The sequence below is a fragment of the Triticum dicoccoides genome, chromosome 4B (assembly GCF_002162155.2).
Source record: "Triticum dicoccoides isolate Atlit2015 ecotype Zavitan chromosome 4B, WEW_v2.0, whole genome shotgun sequence".
NCBI classification, from domain to species: domain Eukaryota; kingdom Viridiplantae; phylum Streptophyta; class Magnoliopsida; order Poales; family Poaceae; genus Triticum; species Triticum dicoccoides.
In genome coordinates this window covers 215,842,526-215,857,231 of record NC_041387.1, presented here as the reverse complement: position 1 = coordinate 215,857,231, position 14,706 = coordinate 215,842,526, and the positions used below count along the sequence as shown (strand labels likewise).

General features: G+C 41.4%; 1 protein-coding gene across 2 annotated transcripts; it reads left to right on the top strand.

The window, feature by feature from the left end:
• Positions 1–4,978: 4,978 nt before the first annotated feature.
• On the top strand, positions 4,979–13,831 carry LOC119295814 (ubiquitin carboxyl-terminal hydrolase 5-like). 2 transcript variants are annotated; one of them, XR_005144330.1, is made up of 14 exons: positions 4,979–5,362; positions 6,283–6,525; positions 7,159–7,303; positions 7,518–7,577; positions 7,662–7,757; positions 7,930–8,343; positions 8,919–9,059; positions 9,132–9,302; positions 10,355–10,612; positions 10,703–10,851; positions 10,992–11,477; positions 11,949–12,049; positions 12,133–12,219; positions 12,944–13,080. XR_005144330.1 is itself a non-coding variant. In XM_037574268.1 (13 exons), exons 1-13 carry the CDS (start codon positions 5,232–5,234, stop codon positions 13,124–13,126), a joined length of 2,748 nt encoding a protein of 915 aa, XP_037430165.1. In that variant the 5' UTR covers positions 4,980–5,231; the 3' UTR covers positions 13,127–13,831. The 2 variants fall into 2 exon arrangements, 1 of the variants encoding a protein (XP_037430165.1); XM_037574268.1 differs by having other exon boundaries at positions 4,980–5,362; positions 11,949–12,219; positions 12,944–13,831.
• The last annotated feature ends 875 nt before the right edge of the window (positions 13,832–14,706 follow it).

The window sequence follows — 14,706 nt, the reverse complement described above, 5'->3', positions numbered from 1 at the left end:
TCATTCTTGTTTGTGCATCGTGCCATGTTGATGTGCTGGTTGTTTACTATGTTGTTTGCTTCTTTCTGGTGTTGCTTCTTCGGGTTGGTTCCGATAACGTCGCGTTTGTGAGGATCCGTTCGTCTACGTCCGTTTGTCTTCTTCATGGACTCGTTCTTCTTCCTTGCGGGATTTCAGGCAAGATGATCATACCCTCGAAATCACTACTATCTTTGCTATGCTAGTTTGCTCGCTCTTTTGCTATGCCATTGCTACGATGCCTACCACTTGCTTGTCAGCCACCCAAATTGCCATGTTCAGCCTCTAACCCACCAATGTCCTAGCAAACCGTTGATTGGCTATGTTACCGCTTTGCTCAGCCCCTCTTATAGCGTTGTTAGTTGCAGGTGAAGATTGAAGTTTGTTCCTTGTTGGAACATGGAGATGTTGTTCCTTGTTGGAACATGTTTACTTGTTGGGATATCACAATATATCTTATTTAATTAATGCATCTATATACTTGGTAAAGGGTGGAAGGCTCGGCCTTATGCCTGGTGTTTTGTTCCACTCTTGCCGCCCTAGTTTCCGTCATATCGGTGTTATGTTCCCGGATTTTGCGTCCCTTACGCGGTTGGGCTATAATGGGAACCCCTTGACAGTTCGCCTTAAGTAAAGCTTCTCCAGCAATGCCCAACATTGGTTTTACCATTTGCCACCTAGCCTTTTTCCCTTGGGAGTCGCGCATCCCGAGGGTCATCTTTTTCTTAACACCCCCGGGCCAGTGCTTGTCTAAGTGTTGGTCCGAACTAGAGTCCTGTGCAGCGCCCCCTCGGGGCAACTCGAGGTTTGGTTTTAGTTGTACGGAGCGCTCATCTGAGTGTGCCCTGAGAAAGAGATATGTGCAGCTCCTATCGGGATTTGTCGGCACATTCGGGCGGTGTTGCTGGTTTAGTTTTACCCTGTCGAAATGTCTTGTTGTACCGGGATACCGAGTCTGATCGGAATGTCTCGGGTGGAGGTCTATTCCTTCGTTGACCGTGAGAGCTTGTGATGGGCTAAGTTGGGACACCCCTGCAGGGTATTATCTTTCGAAAGCCGTGCCCGCGGTTATGGGCAGATGGGAATTTGTTAACGTCCGGTTGTAGAAAACCCGAAGTTGACCTTAATTAAAATACATCAACCGTGTGTGTAACCGTGATGGTCTCTTTCCGGCGGAGTCCGGGAAGTGAACACGGTTGTTGGAGTTATGCTTGACGTAGGTAGTCCAGGATCACTTCTTGATCATACCTTTATCGACCGTGCTTTGCCTTCTCTTCCCGCTCTCATTTGCGTATGTTAGCCACCATATATGCTAGTCGCTTGCTGCAGCTCCACCTCATACCTTTACCTTACCCATAAGCTTAAATAGTCTTGATCTCGTGGGTGTGAGATTGCTGAGTCCCTGTGGCTCACAGATACTTCCAAAACCAGTTTGCAGGTGCCGATGAGTCTGTGTAGATGACGCAACCAAGCTCAGGAGGAGCTCGATGAAGATCTTGCCCTTTGTGTTGTTTCGTTCTAGTTGATCAGTAGTGGAGCCCAGTTGGGGTCGATCGGGGACCTTTGTCGCATTTGGGGTTCTTCTTTTATTTTGGTTCCGTAGTCGGACCTTGATTGTATCTGGATGATGTAATGCTTTATTCATGTAATTGTGTGAAGTGGCGATTGTAAGCCAACTATGTATCTCTTTCCCTTATGTATTACATGGGTTGTGTGAAGATTACCTCACTTGCGACATTGCTTTCAATGCGGTTATGCCTCTAAGTCGTGCTTCGACACGTGGGAGATATAGCCGCATCGAGGGCGTTACAGCAACCCTGCATAAAATGAAGAATAATGAAGGACACATCAGCAGGCCTTGAAATAACTGTAACATGTAAATTACACCGACCTACAAAAGCAATATGAATTAAATTGCATATTATTTTTTCCATATGTATTTAAAAAAACGTGTGCCCCACACAGAACTATAGAAAGAACAGCTTACGCAGTTGCGACCTGCGGTAACATTAATCCAAGTCACACTCCTTTCTGAAAAAGGGGAAAGCCTATCATTTAATCCAAACCAATAGGCAAGTCTACCATCTTCAACCATTTCTAGCAAATAGACAGCCAAGTTAGTTGAATGTCAACAAAGAACAAGGGAAGACATATGAAATCCGAGTTCATGTAAATACAATGATAGAAAATCTGCAGGTTTTGGGCACTACCACCGTACCAAAGCCAGGATGTCGTTGGCATCCAACCTGAACAAATTGAAATGTTCATGCAAAGACAATGCAAGAAACAATAACATTCAGACATACGAAACCTCACGAACAACAAGATACAATAATAGCATGCCATCATGTGACTGAAACCATCCTACAAAGCACCAATAAATAAATAAAGATTTATAAATTGTTGCGTTGCTCATTATACTTAAGCAGTGGATGTACTGAATTTGATTCCAAACAAAAGGTTGGAAAAGAAAGTACAATAATTCAGGTTACCCACAAAACTGACTATCATCTAGTAATCTGTAAAAAAAGGCCTATACAACATGAGTAACATGGTTTATTTGGAATATTAATTAATTTTCAAGCATTATTGTCATGAATGAAAAACATAGTTTATGAAACAGTAGAAAACATACTTATCTGCAGTCCACAAAGATAGTAAAACAAACCATACATAAGAGTATAAATTATATGAGCAGATAGAACCGAAAACTATTATGTGGCAATAAGCTCATACAGCAGGTTATGTAGCAATCAAATTATACAAAAGTTCCATAGAATCTGCATCTTATACAAATTAGACATAGAAGAAAAGCACCTGATTTGTTTTCCTCATATGAAACAGTCACCCATCAAAGAAATATAGTAGTTCCAGGTTTCTGTTGTTACTTTGTATAGCTATTATTTTTGGCACCTAGCAACCTTGATGAGTGAAAAAATTACGACACATTTTATTTCATATTTCTGGTTACAGTAGAAAATATAACTTGAGGTTATGTGCATTTCCTGACTCTCCTATATGTGATGTACATCTTAAATGTCCCACGCTATGTCTTTATAGCAGAAGCATCCTCGATCAAATGTCAGCCTTCATTGTTGTTGCTAGTAAAAATATAGGCATAGAACAAATATAAAGTTAAATTAGCCATGTAAGAGACATCCACCAGACTACGTTGCCTAATAAAGAGCTTGTCGTCAAGATAAACCTGTGATGGAAGCAACAAAAAAAATTATATTGATGCTCCTTCACTTTTTAAATTGCCTTAAAGACCAGCTGCCCAATATTTGTGATCTGAATTGGAAGTATCGTCAGTTGCATAAGATTACAGAATTCAATACAGGACCACAAAGTAAAACTTGCATAAAGTAATAAAGGTAAAACCTTTCTTGTACTTCCTGAATCCTTTATGGCTTATGCCCACATCTTCAGATTCTTTACAAAATTGGCATTAATCTGGAAAAAAGGGAAACTATGAGTCAACATCTTTTCTTACCAAACAAAGGTCAATAATTTATGCCCTAACATTTAACCATAGGAATATCCTCTCTGTCTCATATCAAAGGGCTTGTCAACATGTAAACAAAAGCGGTTGGTGCCAGGTTGGCCTTCAGAAAACACACCACTACAAATAAAATATTCCAAATTGCTTTCATATTGAAAATAATTAACCAATTGTAGTCATTCACCGAAAATGCCTTTTGAAAAATCTGAGCATACATAGTCGTTCTGACAAAAATGCTTGGATATATACTGAGAAAATTCAAATTACAAATGCTAACTATTTGCTCTGGGGTCATGAATCCAGGATTGTCCAGTTATTGGTTAAAAAATTAACTAAGAAACATACCAATCCACTTATAATTGTGTTGAACCGCAAGCTCTTGTGCATCCTCAATTCATCTAAACCAAAAAAAAACACAAAAAAGACTGAGGTACCTCGGGTCGCTGTCAGCGGACGTCATGTACACTGTAAACTAATTAGGAATCCACACTCTCAACATGGGGAGTAGGCGGGATGTAATGCGGAGGCGAGGACCACTCTTAGCGGGAAGCCACCAGGTGTCGTCCTTGTTCATGGTCCGGCGGCGGCACTGAACCACCGACACCAGGAGCGCGACGAAAAGGCCGTCAACGCCGTAATCCGCCACATAAAGGTTGAGATCCTGCGCCTCTCCTCCCGGCTCCGCCACCTCCGCACCTCCAGAGGGTTCGACGCCCTGCAACGGGAGGACGCCGGAACACAGTCGCAGGTAAAGGGGCTCAGCCTCGGGCCCCGTCATGTTGTCCCTGCTACTGCCCCTAGCCTACTTTTCCCGGAGGAAGGATGTGGCGAGGAGAGGAGATGCACGGGGTAGTGAGGAAACCACCAGGCGCAGGGAGGGAGATCGAGTATGAGGTGCAGGGCAGCCGGGCTGGGGGTTTGGGGTGCGAGGCGGGCGAGGTGCGGGGCGGTGCGAGCGCGGACGGCGCTGGTGCGGCCGCTGGTGCCGACGGTGCGGGGCGGGCGAGGTGCGGGGCGGTGCGAGGCGGGCGAGGTGCGAAAACTGCCCCGACGGCTAGTTGCGAGAGGACAGAGGGGAGCGACGTGTTCGGGGGAACGATGTTAACCCAATGGCATATGATGGGTAATTAATTAAAGTAATGACAATGGTGGGTAATTAAAGCGTAAAACGCGTTTAGTATGCTGGAGGAATGTAGACCATCAGATTGCAAGTTTACATTCCATTTTACTCATTTTGATGACAAGTATTTCCGGACGGAGGGAGTAGTACTCCCTCCGTCCGGAAATACTTGTCATCAAAATGAGTAAAATGGGATGTATCTAGATGTATTTTAGTTCTAAATACATCTTTTTTGTCCATTTTAATGACAAGTATTTTCGGGACGGGGAGAGTAGTAGATAAACAAGATAGAGACAACCAAACAAAGCATCATTGAGTCAGGCTGGGGTGGGTGGAGTGGCAACCAAACACGCCCTCAATGACCAAACGTTCGCTCGCTGGAGGCCGGAAAAAAAGGCGATCAGTTCCGCTTCTCCACGACCATCGGTCGCCGCAGCCATAGCCGTTCACCGCCGCCGCCGCCGCCTCTACTCTACCCCCATAAAACAAAAGCGTCCCCAGAAGCCAAACCTTTCGCTTCGACCCGCGGCGCCCTAGAAAAGCCGAACCCAACCCTAACCCTAGCCCGAGGGCTCCTCGCCGGTGTCGGCGATGGAGATTACTGAGTCGGAGCCGGCACCGGAGCTTCCCGCGGAGGAGGAGATGGCGCTCATCCGAGATATCACCGCCGCCGCGGAGGCCCACGCCAAGGAGGGTGACATCTTCTTCCTCATCACAAACAGGTCCCCTGCCCGCTTCCTTCTCCTGCTTCTCGATCCGGTCTCGGGTTCAGCCGTTTGTATCGCGCTTTGTTTTGAGGGACGCAGTGCGCAAGGGTGGATACTGTTTCTTTTAGATTCACTTGCTGCTATTGTTTGGGTGGACGGAAGGTCCTTACGGAGAGCGATTTGAGGTAATATTGGATGAGGACAGGAGCTGGATTTGGTGATTCTTACCGGTGCTAGTTGCTGCTGGATTTATCCGTCTACGTGCATAGCTGCTGCAGATTCGAGGGAGGCGCTCCTTGCTTTTAGTGCTACTGGCAGGATTTTTAGTCTGGTGCTGGTGTCTATAGTGTGCAAGATTGGTAGTTTGAACATTTTATGACCTGGCAATCCGTTGTGAGTTGGTTCATTTTATTACCTTTTCAATCTTGGCCAGCATCCAATTTTTTGCGCTAGCTATCTTCTGACCTGTTGTCATGTTATTCCGACATTTGTTCAGTACTCCTATAGTTTAGGCTGCTTGTAAGATGCCTATATAACATATGCGATTATACCCTTGCTGAATGACAGGTAGCTTCTGACAACTTTCATTCTGATATACAATTGCTTTAGCTGTTCCTTTGATTTGCGTGTTATGTACTCCCTCCGTCCCAAAGTTCTTGTCTTAGATTTGTCTAGATACAGATGTGGATGTATCTAACACTAACTTGATACATCCATATCTAGATAAATCTAAGACAAGAACTTTGGGATGGAGGTAATACCTGTACAGTGTAGATATATGTCATCGAAACTATGTTTCTGTAGGCATCATCTGAAATACAGATTTACTTACATAGCATTCACATCTTATGTTTGACTGATCCTGACCTGCTGTGTCATTTTTGTATTCTTCTTTTGGATCTTAGACATATATGTTTCTTGGTTGACTCAAATAGGTGGTGGCAAAGTTGGATTGACTATGTTATTCATGATTTGGCTGGTGTACCAAGTAATGGTTCTCATCATCATGAGTTCGGTTCAAATACTCCTAGAAGGCCAGGAGCTATTGACAATACAAATTTGTTGGATGACATGGCATCTGAAGTCTCCGACATACAGATTGAGCTACATGATACTTTGGTTGAAGGCCGTGATTATATATTGCTCCCTCAGCAAGTCTGGGAAAAACTGCATAGTTGGTATGTCTCATTTGTTCAGAATGCGAATCTGATTCCAAAAATCTAATGCCACTGTGCATTTAATTACGTGATACTGTTTTTTTTGTGGTAGCAACAAAGCAACGTGTCTTTGTCTGAAAATATGGACCTATCGTTGCTCTTGTGCCACCTTATTTGATTCTATGGATTAATTGTTCATTCGGCTGTTTACAGTCAGTCCATTTACCTGTATTACTGTAAACTAAATTCATTTACTTTATTTGTCATGCTAAGTGAAGCATCAAACTTTGGTTCATTATGTTAGAAAGTTATATTGTGACTCCCTTTTTGACTCAACTATTTGTTACATAACCAAATATATTTCTTTCTAAAATGATTGTATGAAGATACTGGTGAACAAATGGTTTTTGGTCACAATATCCTAGTCACGCAAATTCTTGAGAACTAAAGGCATTGTTATCTGTAGAACGATTGTTTGGAAGCGACATATCTCATAGCCTGTGGTGGATAACCATCCGACAAAAAGAAGTTGAAATCTTCTCTGGCAAGCGGAGCTTCCATTTTTTCGTTTGCTTGCTTGACAGAGTAAACTTTGAAATCTTGTTCGTATTAACTTAGCTTAACCTTTTCATTTTGATCAAAACCCGTTAACAGGTATGGTGGAGGGCCAACACTACCAAGAAAGGCAATCAATACTGGCTTGTCTCAAACTGATCTAGCCATAGAAGTTTATCCTCTACGTCTGCAGTTACTTCTGATGCCGAAAGGAGAGCAAGCTGTAGTAAGGATAAGCAAGAGGGTATGCCCTTATATCTTTGTCCACTGTAAAATATATAAAATAATTTCATTTCCATTTATTCATAGTAATGAATTTATGTAAATTATGAGATGATAGATCCTTTCTACAGAAACATTTCTGTAGAATTCGTGTAATGGCACTACTCATTGTAAAAGTAGACTAGATGAACCCTTGTGAATTAATGTAAAAACTTATAATCTGAAAATTCATGCAGGTTACAGTTGATGAGCTCCGTAAGAAGGCGTGTGAGGTTTTTGATTTGGTACCAGATGAGGTAGCTGTTGTATTCAAATGTCTATTCCTATGGATTTTACTGCATGTATCAGTTTTGCTTACTCATTATGGCTGTTATTGGTAGGTGTGCATCTGGGACTACTATGGTCGAACAAAGCATGCTTTGATGGATAACTTGGAGAAAACTCTTGATGATGCCAACATTCAAATGGATCAAGATGTGAGAACTGGACTTTACATTATTGTTGGTAGTCGTGAGCTGTTTTAAAATTATTTTTGACTTCTTGTCACTTTCTGCTGGGTGGTAATGACACTAATTTGTAGGGCAATTATGTGTGTCCCTTCCCAGAGTAAATGATCCTAACTATGAACTGTTTATATTATTATGGCAGATTCTCGTTGAAGTCACCACTGATGCAAATGGTAGTTTGGATGGTGCGTGCATGAGTTCAATCCAAGAAGATTATTTTGGAAGCACATCGACTTATTTGATGACAGATGCTTCAAAATCAGGATGCTTGAATGAGAATTTAGCATCACTCTGTTATGGTTCCAGAAGCTACAGCTCGAGTCTCATGCAAAGCCAGTACCTGCGCTCTTCCAGTGGTGACTTGGATAATGTTCCTGGTACTGTTGGTATGACCACCAGGGGATCTCCGTCAGGTCTTACTGGGCTACTTAACTTGGGAAACACATGTTTCATGAACAGTGCTGTACAATGTCTTGTGCACACACCAGAGTTTGCTAGATACTTTCGTGAAGATTACCACTGTGAAATTAATTGGCACAATCCTCTGGGTATGGTGGTAAGTACTCTTTCTAGCGCGACAGAAGTAAAATTGCGTCCTGTTTAGATATTTTAGATTCAGTTAATTTTACCTTGAATCTCTGTGGGCATTGCGTACCTTCACCACTGTAGTAGTCTTACTGCTAGCGTTTATTGTGTGCTGTACCTTCATCTTTATTGTGGTTCAGATTCACAATTTTTTTCACTAAAACAAATTTGTCAGTTTATCTTAAATACAGATGAAGTTTGTGTGTTTCTGTATACCATCATCACATCTGACAGAGTGCACCCTTTCTGTTGTTACAGCAGCTTTGTCTAGTTTTATTGCATACATAGTTGTGTTTAAACCAGAAGTAGTTTCTTTGCTGGAGAGACAGAATCTCATGTTTATTTCCATTGAGATCTCACATCTTTACACATTACAGTTGGTATAAATAGGTTTGTGGAACATGCTGAAGTTTTAATGCATCAATGTTGCTTGTTAATACAGAAATAACTTTGCTTTTTGTAATATGGTTATATTTTTATGACCTCATGATCATTTGCATCTATGTGTCCTATTAATTTTACTGAGATCTGATGGTAGTCTTGTAGGGTGAACTTGCATTAGCTTTTGGAGAGCTACTGAGAAAACTTTGGGCTCCTAGCCGTACGCCAGTGTCTCCACGACCATTCAAAACAAAGTTGTCTCGGTTTGCACCTCAGTTCAGTGGATACAACCAACACGATTCACAGGTTTGATTCTTTCGTTAGACAGCTCCTTATCCGTCTGCAGTTCTTCTTAATTCTGTATCTTGATACTCCCAGGAGCTGTTGGCATTCCTCCTGGATGGACTGCATGAAGACTTGAACCGTGTGAAACATAGACCTTACTTAAAATCCAAAGATGCTGAGGGACGATCAGATGAAGAGGTTGCTGATGAGTATTGGGCAAATCACATTGCCAGAAACGATTCTATCATTGTTGATGTATGCCAGGTTAGTCTCAACTCCAAAATGGCCGAATCTGTATGAATCGCTTTGCTCGATGCTGTAAAGAGGTGGTTCATGGCCTTCTGGTCATGTTTTAGTTTCTTGCAGTAGTTATGTATTTTTTGCACCTTTGTCAGTTTAAAGTGATATTTTGATTAAATTTGGATGGCCTCATGACAGAGTGAAAACAGACATGGAAAAACAACTGATGCTAGTGCATGTTCTTGCAGTTTTTGTGTTTCTGATATGCAGCAAGGTAGCAGAAATACGCCCATGTTTAATGTATGCTCCACTGTTTCCGTGTATGAGATGGGAGTTCTGCAATAAGTGTGACAGTCCTCTTATTGGCTGTTATGTTTTATGTTGTTGACGGTCAAATGCTTTCCATTGCTAGCCAATGCAGTGGAAAAGTTAGGTGCTCCTAGGCGCACGATTAGGCGCTAGGCGGAGGTAAAACACCTTGTTTTGGCCCTAGGCGGTGAATTAGGCGGCTGACAAGGTACTCCAGCGCCGATGAGGCGACGACCATGGGGAAGAGAGGCAGCTGTGGGGAAAGAGGGACTGAGGCGGGGAAAGAGATTTAGTTCCGGAGGAGGAGCTGCAGCCGCCATTGACGCGTGCCCGGAAGGGAGCAGGCAGTGGAGGAGCTGCAGCGCCACCATCGGTGTGTGTCTGGAAGGGGATCAGGCAAGGGAATGAGACAGAGTATAGACAGATGGTTCAGATTAGAGCATAGATGGTTCAGTTGGGTTTGCAAGCTAGGGTTCCATAATGAGCCTTATTGGGCTAGTGTTGCACAGAGTTTAGAGCCTGCATTCTCTGAAAAATGCACCTAGCCGCCCCTTGCTGCCTTATCCGCACAAAATGCTTAAGCGCGCCTAGGCGCCTCTTAAGCTGTGATTGCACTAGGCGAGGCGGAACGCTCGCCAAGCGCCTAGCGCTTAAAAAGGCCTTGTGAAATAGTGCAAGGTTGAGACGTCTGGCATGAAATTATGGTGTATTGATCTCTGACTTCTGGGCAGAGGTATTTTTGCTAAATCTTACCTTTTAATTTCCAGGGGCAGTACAAGTCAACTTTGGTCTGTCCAGTATGTGGAAAGGTTTCAGTGACATTTGACCCATTCATGTATCTTTCCTTACCTCTACAATTTGCTTCAACGCGGAGCATGACTGTTGTGGTTTTCACTTGTGATGGGAGTGCTCCACCAATACCATACACTGTAAGTGTACCCAAGCAAGGTAGGTGCAGGGACCTTATCCAAGCACTCAGCAACGCATGCTCGCTTAGGAATGAAGAGAGACTTCTAATCGCCGAGGTTTGTTACAAAATACCCATTTTGTAACAAGCATATGCTGCTGTATTTCATCGTGTTAGTAAATCTATTTTCGTTGTACTATATCTGCAGATACGTAGTCATAGGATCCATCTTATTCTCGAGGATCCAGTGCTCCAGCTTTCTACAATTAAAGATGATGATCACCTGGCAGTTTATAGGCTTCCAAGATTGGAAAAAAGGGCAAGTTATGTTCAATTTGTTCATCGCCGTGAAGACTTGTAAGCAAAGAGAAAAAAAAAGACATAAGTTGCATTTTTATTCTGCTAGGGCAATAGCTTTAGTAATTTGCTTGCTGTATATAACAGCAAACACAACATATGCCATTTCCATTAACTGTTAACATGCTTTGCTTCTGTAGGGACCTTGGAAACAATAGCAGCTCAACCTCTTGGAAGCCATATGGTGTTCCTCTTCTTGCACAAATATCTCGCAATGAAACTGTCACCGGTTCTGATATCCATGAGATGGCCCGTAAAATGCTTGTGCCCATGTTCAGAAATCATGTGGCACAACATTCGGCAGTTCAAAGTTCTCTTTCCACAAGAACACAAAGCTATCACACCGACAGCAGCAAATTTCAGCTACAGTTGATTGATGATAGCAACACAGTGATTGAGCAAACTGATTATGCTATCAGGGTTCCGCAGTCTTCGGTTGCAACTGTTATTTTTGTCAACTGGTCCAAGTTAGATCTTAAAAAGTTGAACACTAACCATTTGGAGCACCTTCCAGAGGTGTTTAAGTATGCTCCTCCCGCCAAGAGAACCCGTGGTGAACCTCTCTCACTCTATGCATGCTTGGATGCTTTCTTGAGAGAAGAACCACTTGTTCCTGAAGAAATGTGGTTAGTATTCAATACTGCCCCCCTGAAGATACCTTTGATGTTTGCAAATATGTTGTTCATGCAAGTGTTGCTAACTCTAACTTAGCTGATATTCAGTTTCAGTCGACATAGGGGTTATAGTATGTCAAGTAGTAGCTATGTTATCTGCATTTGCATTTCACTTGATATAATCTCACTCGTAGGCTTAGGATTTAGTATTTTCATGGATACCTTGCATTGCTGAATATGAATCTATATAATGAGAAAGAACTGGAAAATCAAAATATCAGTGTCCTCTTCAATGCAGAAAATAATGGCGCTGCATGGTTGTTATATTATTTTCCTGTGCACTGATCTTGAAAGCATCACTTTTAGCCCATTACAGATTATTAGAAATATCTTATAGCAGGCACGTGCTATAACTGTTCCTTTCAAGTGTCTAGAACTTTAAATTTACATTTTAATTTAACAAAGTTATGTTAATTGAATTAGGTACTGTCCGAGGTGCAAGGAGCAAAGGCAAGCTAGTAAAAAGCTTGATTTATGGAGACTACCAGAAGTGTTAGTTATTCATTTGAAGAGATTTTCATTTAGTAGGTCAACTAAACATAAGCTGGAAACTTTTGTTAATTTCCCAATACATGACTTGGATTTGACAAACTATATTGCTAACAAGATACCTCAGCGTCAAACTTATGAGCTGTATGCTGTTAGCAATCATTATGGCAGCATGGCGAGTGGGCATTATACTGCTTACATAAAGGTTATTTTCTACTTCAATTTTTTTAATTATTCTAAAAAAGGTTAATTTCTCAAATTCTACTCCCTCCGTTTTTGGATACAAGGCCACTTCATATTTTTATGTCTAACTTTGACCATTTTATTGAAATGTTCATTGTATGCCACAAAAAGCATGCCATTTGATACACATTTCAAAGAACTTTCCGATGACACATTTTTAAAGAACTTTCCGATGACACATTTTTGATGACATATAAGCCATATTTTGTTGACCAAAATTATAAGTCAAAGTATGACTTGAAAACAAAGTGGCCTTGTATACAAAAACAGAGGGAGTAATATTGCTTCCGCAATTTCAGTTTATTTCTCTGAAAAACACCAGTGGTAGCTTCTTAGGACTTCCAACTTGTTATTGCATGTCCTTATGTATTTGGAAGTAGGGGCCGAAGTATCATACTAATGCATTGTTTTAAATTGTTGGTGTTCTATCTTTAACTGCAGTTATTTTTGCAATGCTTAGTTGCTCTTTCAATCTCGTTATTCTATATATAGCAGACTTTGCTAGCTATGCTGCCTAAGCACATATATTCATTTAATCTGCATTGTCAGAGAGGAGAAATCGGTTATAGAAACTTGCCACATTGTCTTCCAGAGTTCCTAGTTCTACTTATTGTGTTGTAGAGCTATTTATTTGCCTGTGTGTTGGCTGTAATCTAGTTTCTAATGGAGAGTTGTATTTTGTGCAGCTCTTGGATGAGAACAGGTGGTACAATTTTGATGATAGCCATGTTTCTGCCATCAATGAGGAAGAAGTGAAGTCAGGTGCAGCTTACGTGCTGTTCTACAGAAGAGTTGGAGAAGCAGATGGAGCAGCAAGCAATGGAACCCAGTCATGTGTGAAACGAAGCCGCAGATCTAGCCAAAGATAGTCTGAGTTGTTGCATAGCTTCGCAAGTTTAGAAGAACCCTTTTGGGTCCTTTTTTGTGTGTGGAATTGCAAGGTTTCGGTGTGAGACCATAGGATATTGCGGCTATACAGCTTGGACGGAAAAGGTGCGAGGAATACCATTAGAAGTTGGCTGTATCAATACAGATGGGGAATGATGAGAACATAGGCAATGGTTAACTAGGTGGATATTGCTGCGGCTATATAGCTTGGACAGAGCGTAGGTTTGCTTGCCATTTTCATCTTTCTAGTTCTGCCTAGAAGAGAAATAAAAGGGGGCCATTAGGTTACACCGTTTTGTTTAAGTTGATTGGAGTTTTGTACTCCCTCCGTTCCTAAATACAAGTCTTTCAAGAGATTCCTATAAGTCTTTCAAGAGATTCCAATACAGACTACATACGGAGCAAAATGACTGAATGTATGTAGTCATTTATTGAAATATCTAAAGAGACTTATACTCCCTCTGTAAAAATATATAAGAGTGTTTAGATCACTATTTTAGTGATCTAAACGCTCTTATATTTGTTTACGGAGGGAGTATTTAGGAACGGAGGGAGTATTTCATAGTTATATGCACGTAGCTAGTGTACACCTTACTGGTTTTATCATCAATGCTATGCCACCGGACATTGTTTTACCTGTGTCATGCTAGTTTGAGGTGGCTATCTATACAGACTTTTTTTTGATCTGTCTGGAACCGTGAATTTGCCATGGAGAAGTCGATGCATTACTCTTATCTTTTTTCTTTTACTCTTGACTTATTATTATCTAGTCCTATTTTTACATTAAGCTGTCGTTTCTGCTCCCTTTGTCTTGGTTTATTGCACCCCTTGTATTTTGCGTCAAACATACATCTTAAGTTTAGCAAATGAAATATAAACTAGTATGTCACAAAAGTTATACGGTAGGACTAGGAGATCTCTTTTGAATACAAATCCGATAGTATACCTTTTTAGGATATACTTCCTCTGTAAACTAATATAAGAGTGTCTAGATGGAAAACTCAAAACGGTGCCCAGGCTCATCTGCTCCCTCTCAGCAAAAAAATCAAAACAAATACTAGAAAAATTCAAAAAATTCCAATTTTTTTTGTGGTGGTAGATAATTTGACGCGTGAGGTGCGCCCCAAAATTCAACTCATTTGGACATCTGAGCAGCTTTCGGCAAAAAAGATAAATCGGGTCAAAACAGTGCGTGAACAATATACATTTTTACAGACCCTGATTTTGTCTTTTTTGCCGAGAGCTGCTCAGATGCTCAAATGAGTTGAATTTTGGGGCGCACCTCACGCGTCAAATTATCTACCATCACAAAAACATTTGGAATTTTTTGAATTTTTCTAGTATTTTTTTTGAATTTTTTTCTAAACGTGGGTGCAGATGAGCCCGGATGCAGATTAGCCGCACTCTGTCTAGATAACTAAAATAGTAATCTAAACGCTCTTATATTAGTTTACGGAGGGAGTACCTCATATTTTCTTAGTTAATATCAATGGTGAAAGTTCAACCCATAATGTAAAACCTGATAGGTATAAAATTACAAAATTGCAATGATACGTTGGAG

What these genes read in the sequence shown, in the direction of transcription:
- LOC119295814 (XM_037574268.1), top strand. Translation starts at nt 5,232, where the DNA reads ATGGAGATTACTGAGTCGGAGCCGGCACCGGAGCTTCCCGCGGAGGAG. An exon ending in TGGGAAAAACTGCATAGTTG is followed by an intron (nt 6,526 to 7,158) that starts GTATGTCTCATT and finishes ACCCGTTAACAG; the next exon opens with GTATGGTGGAGGGCCAACAC. An exon ending in ACAATCCTCTGGGTATGGTG is followed by an intron (nt 8,344 to 8,918) that starts GTAAGTACTCTT and finishes GTAGTCTTGTAG; the next exon opens with GGTGAACTTGCATTAGCTTT.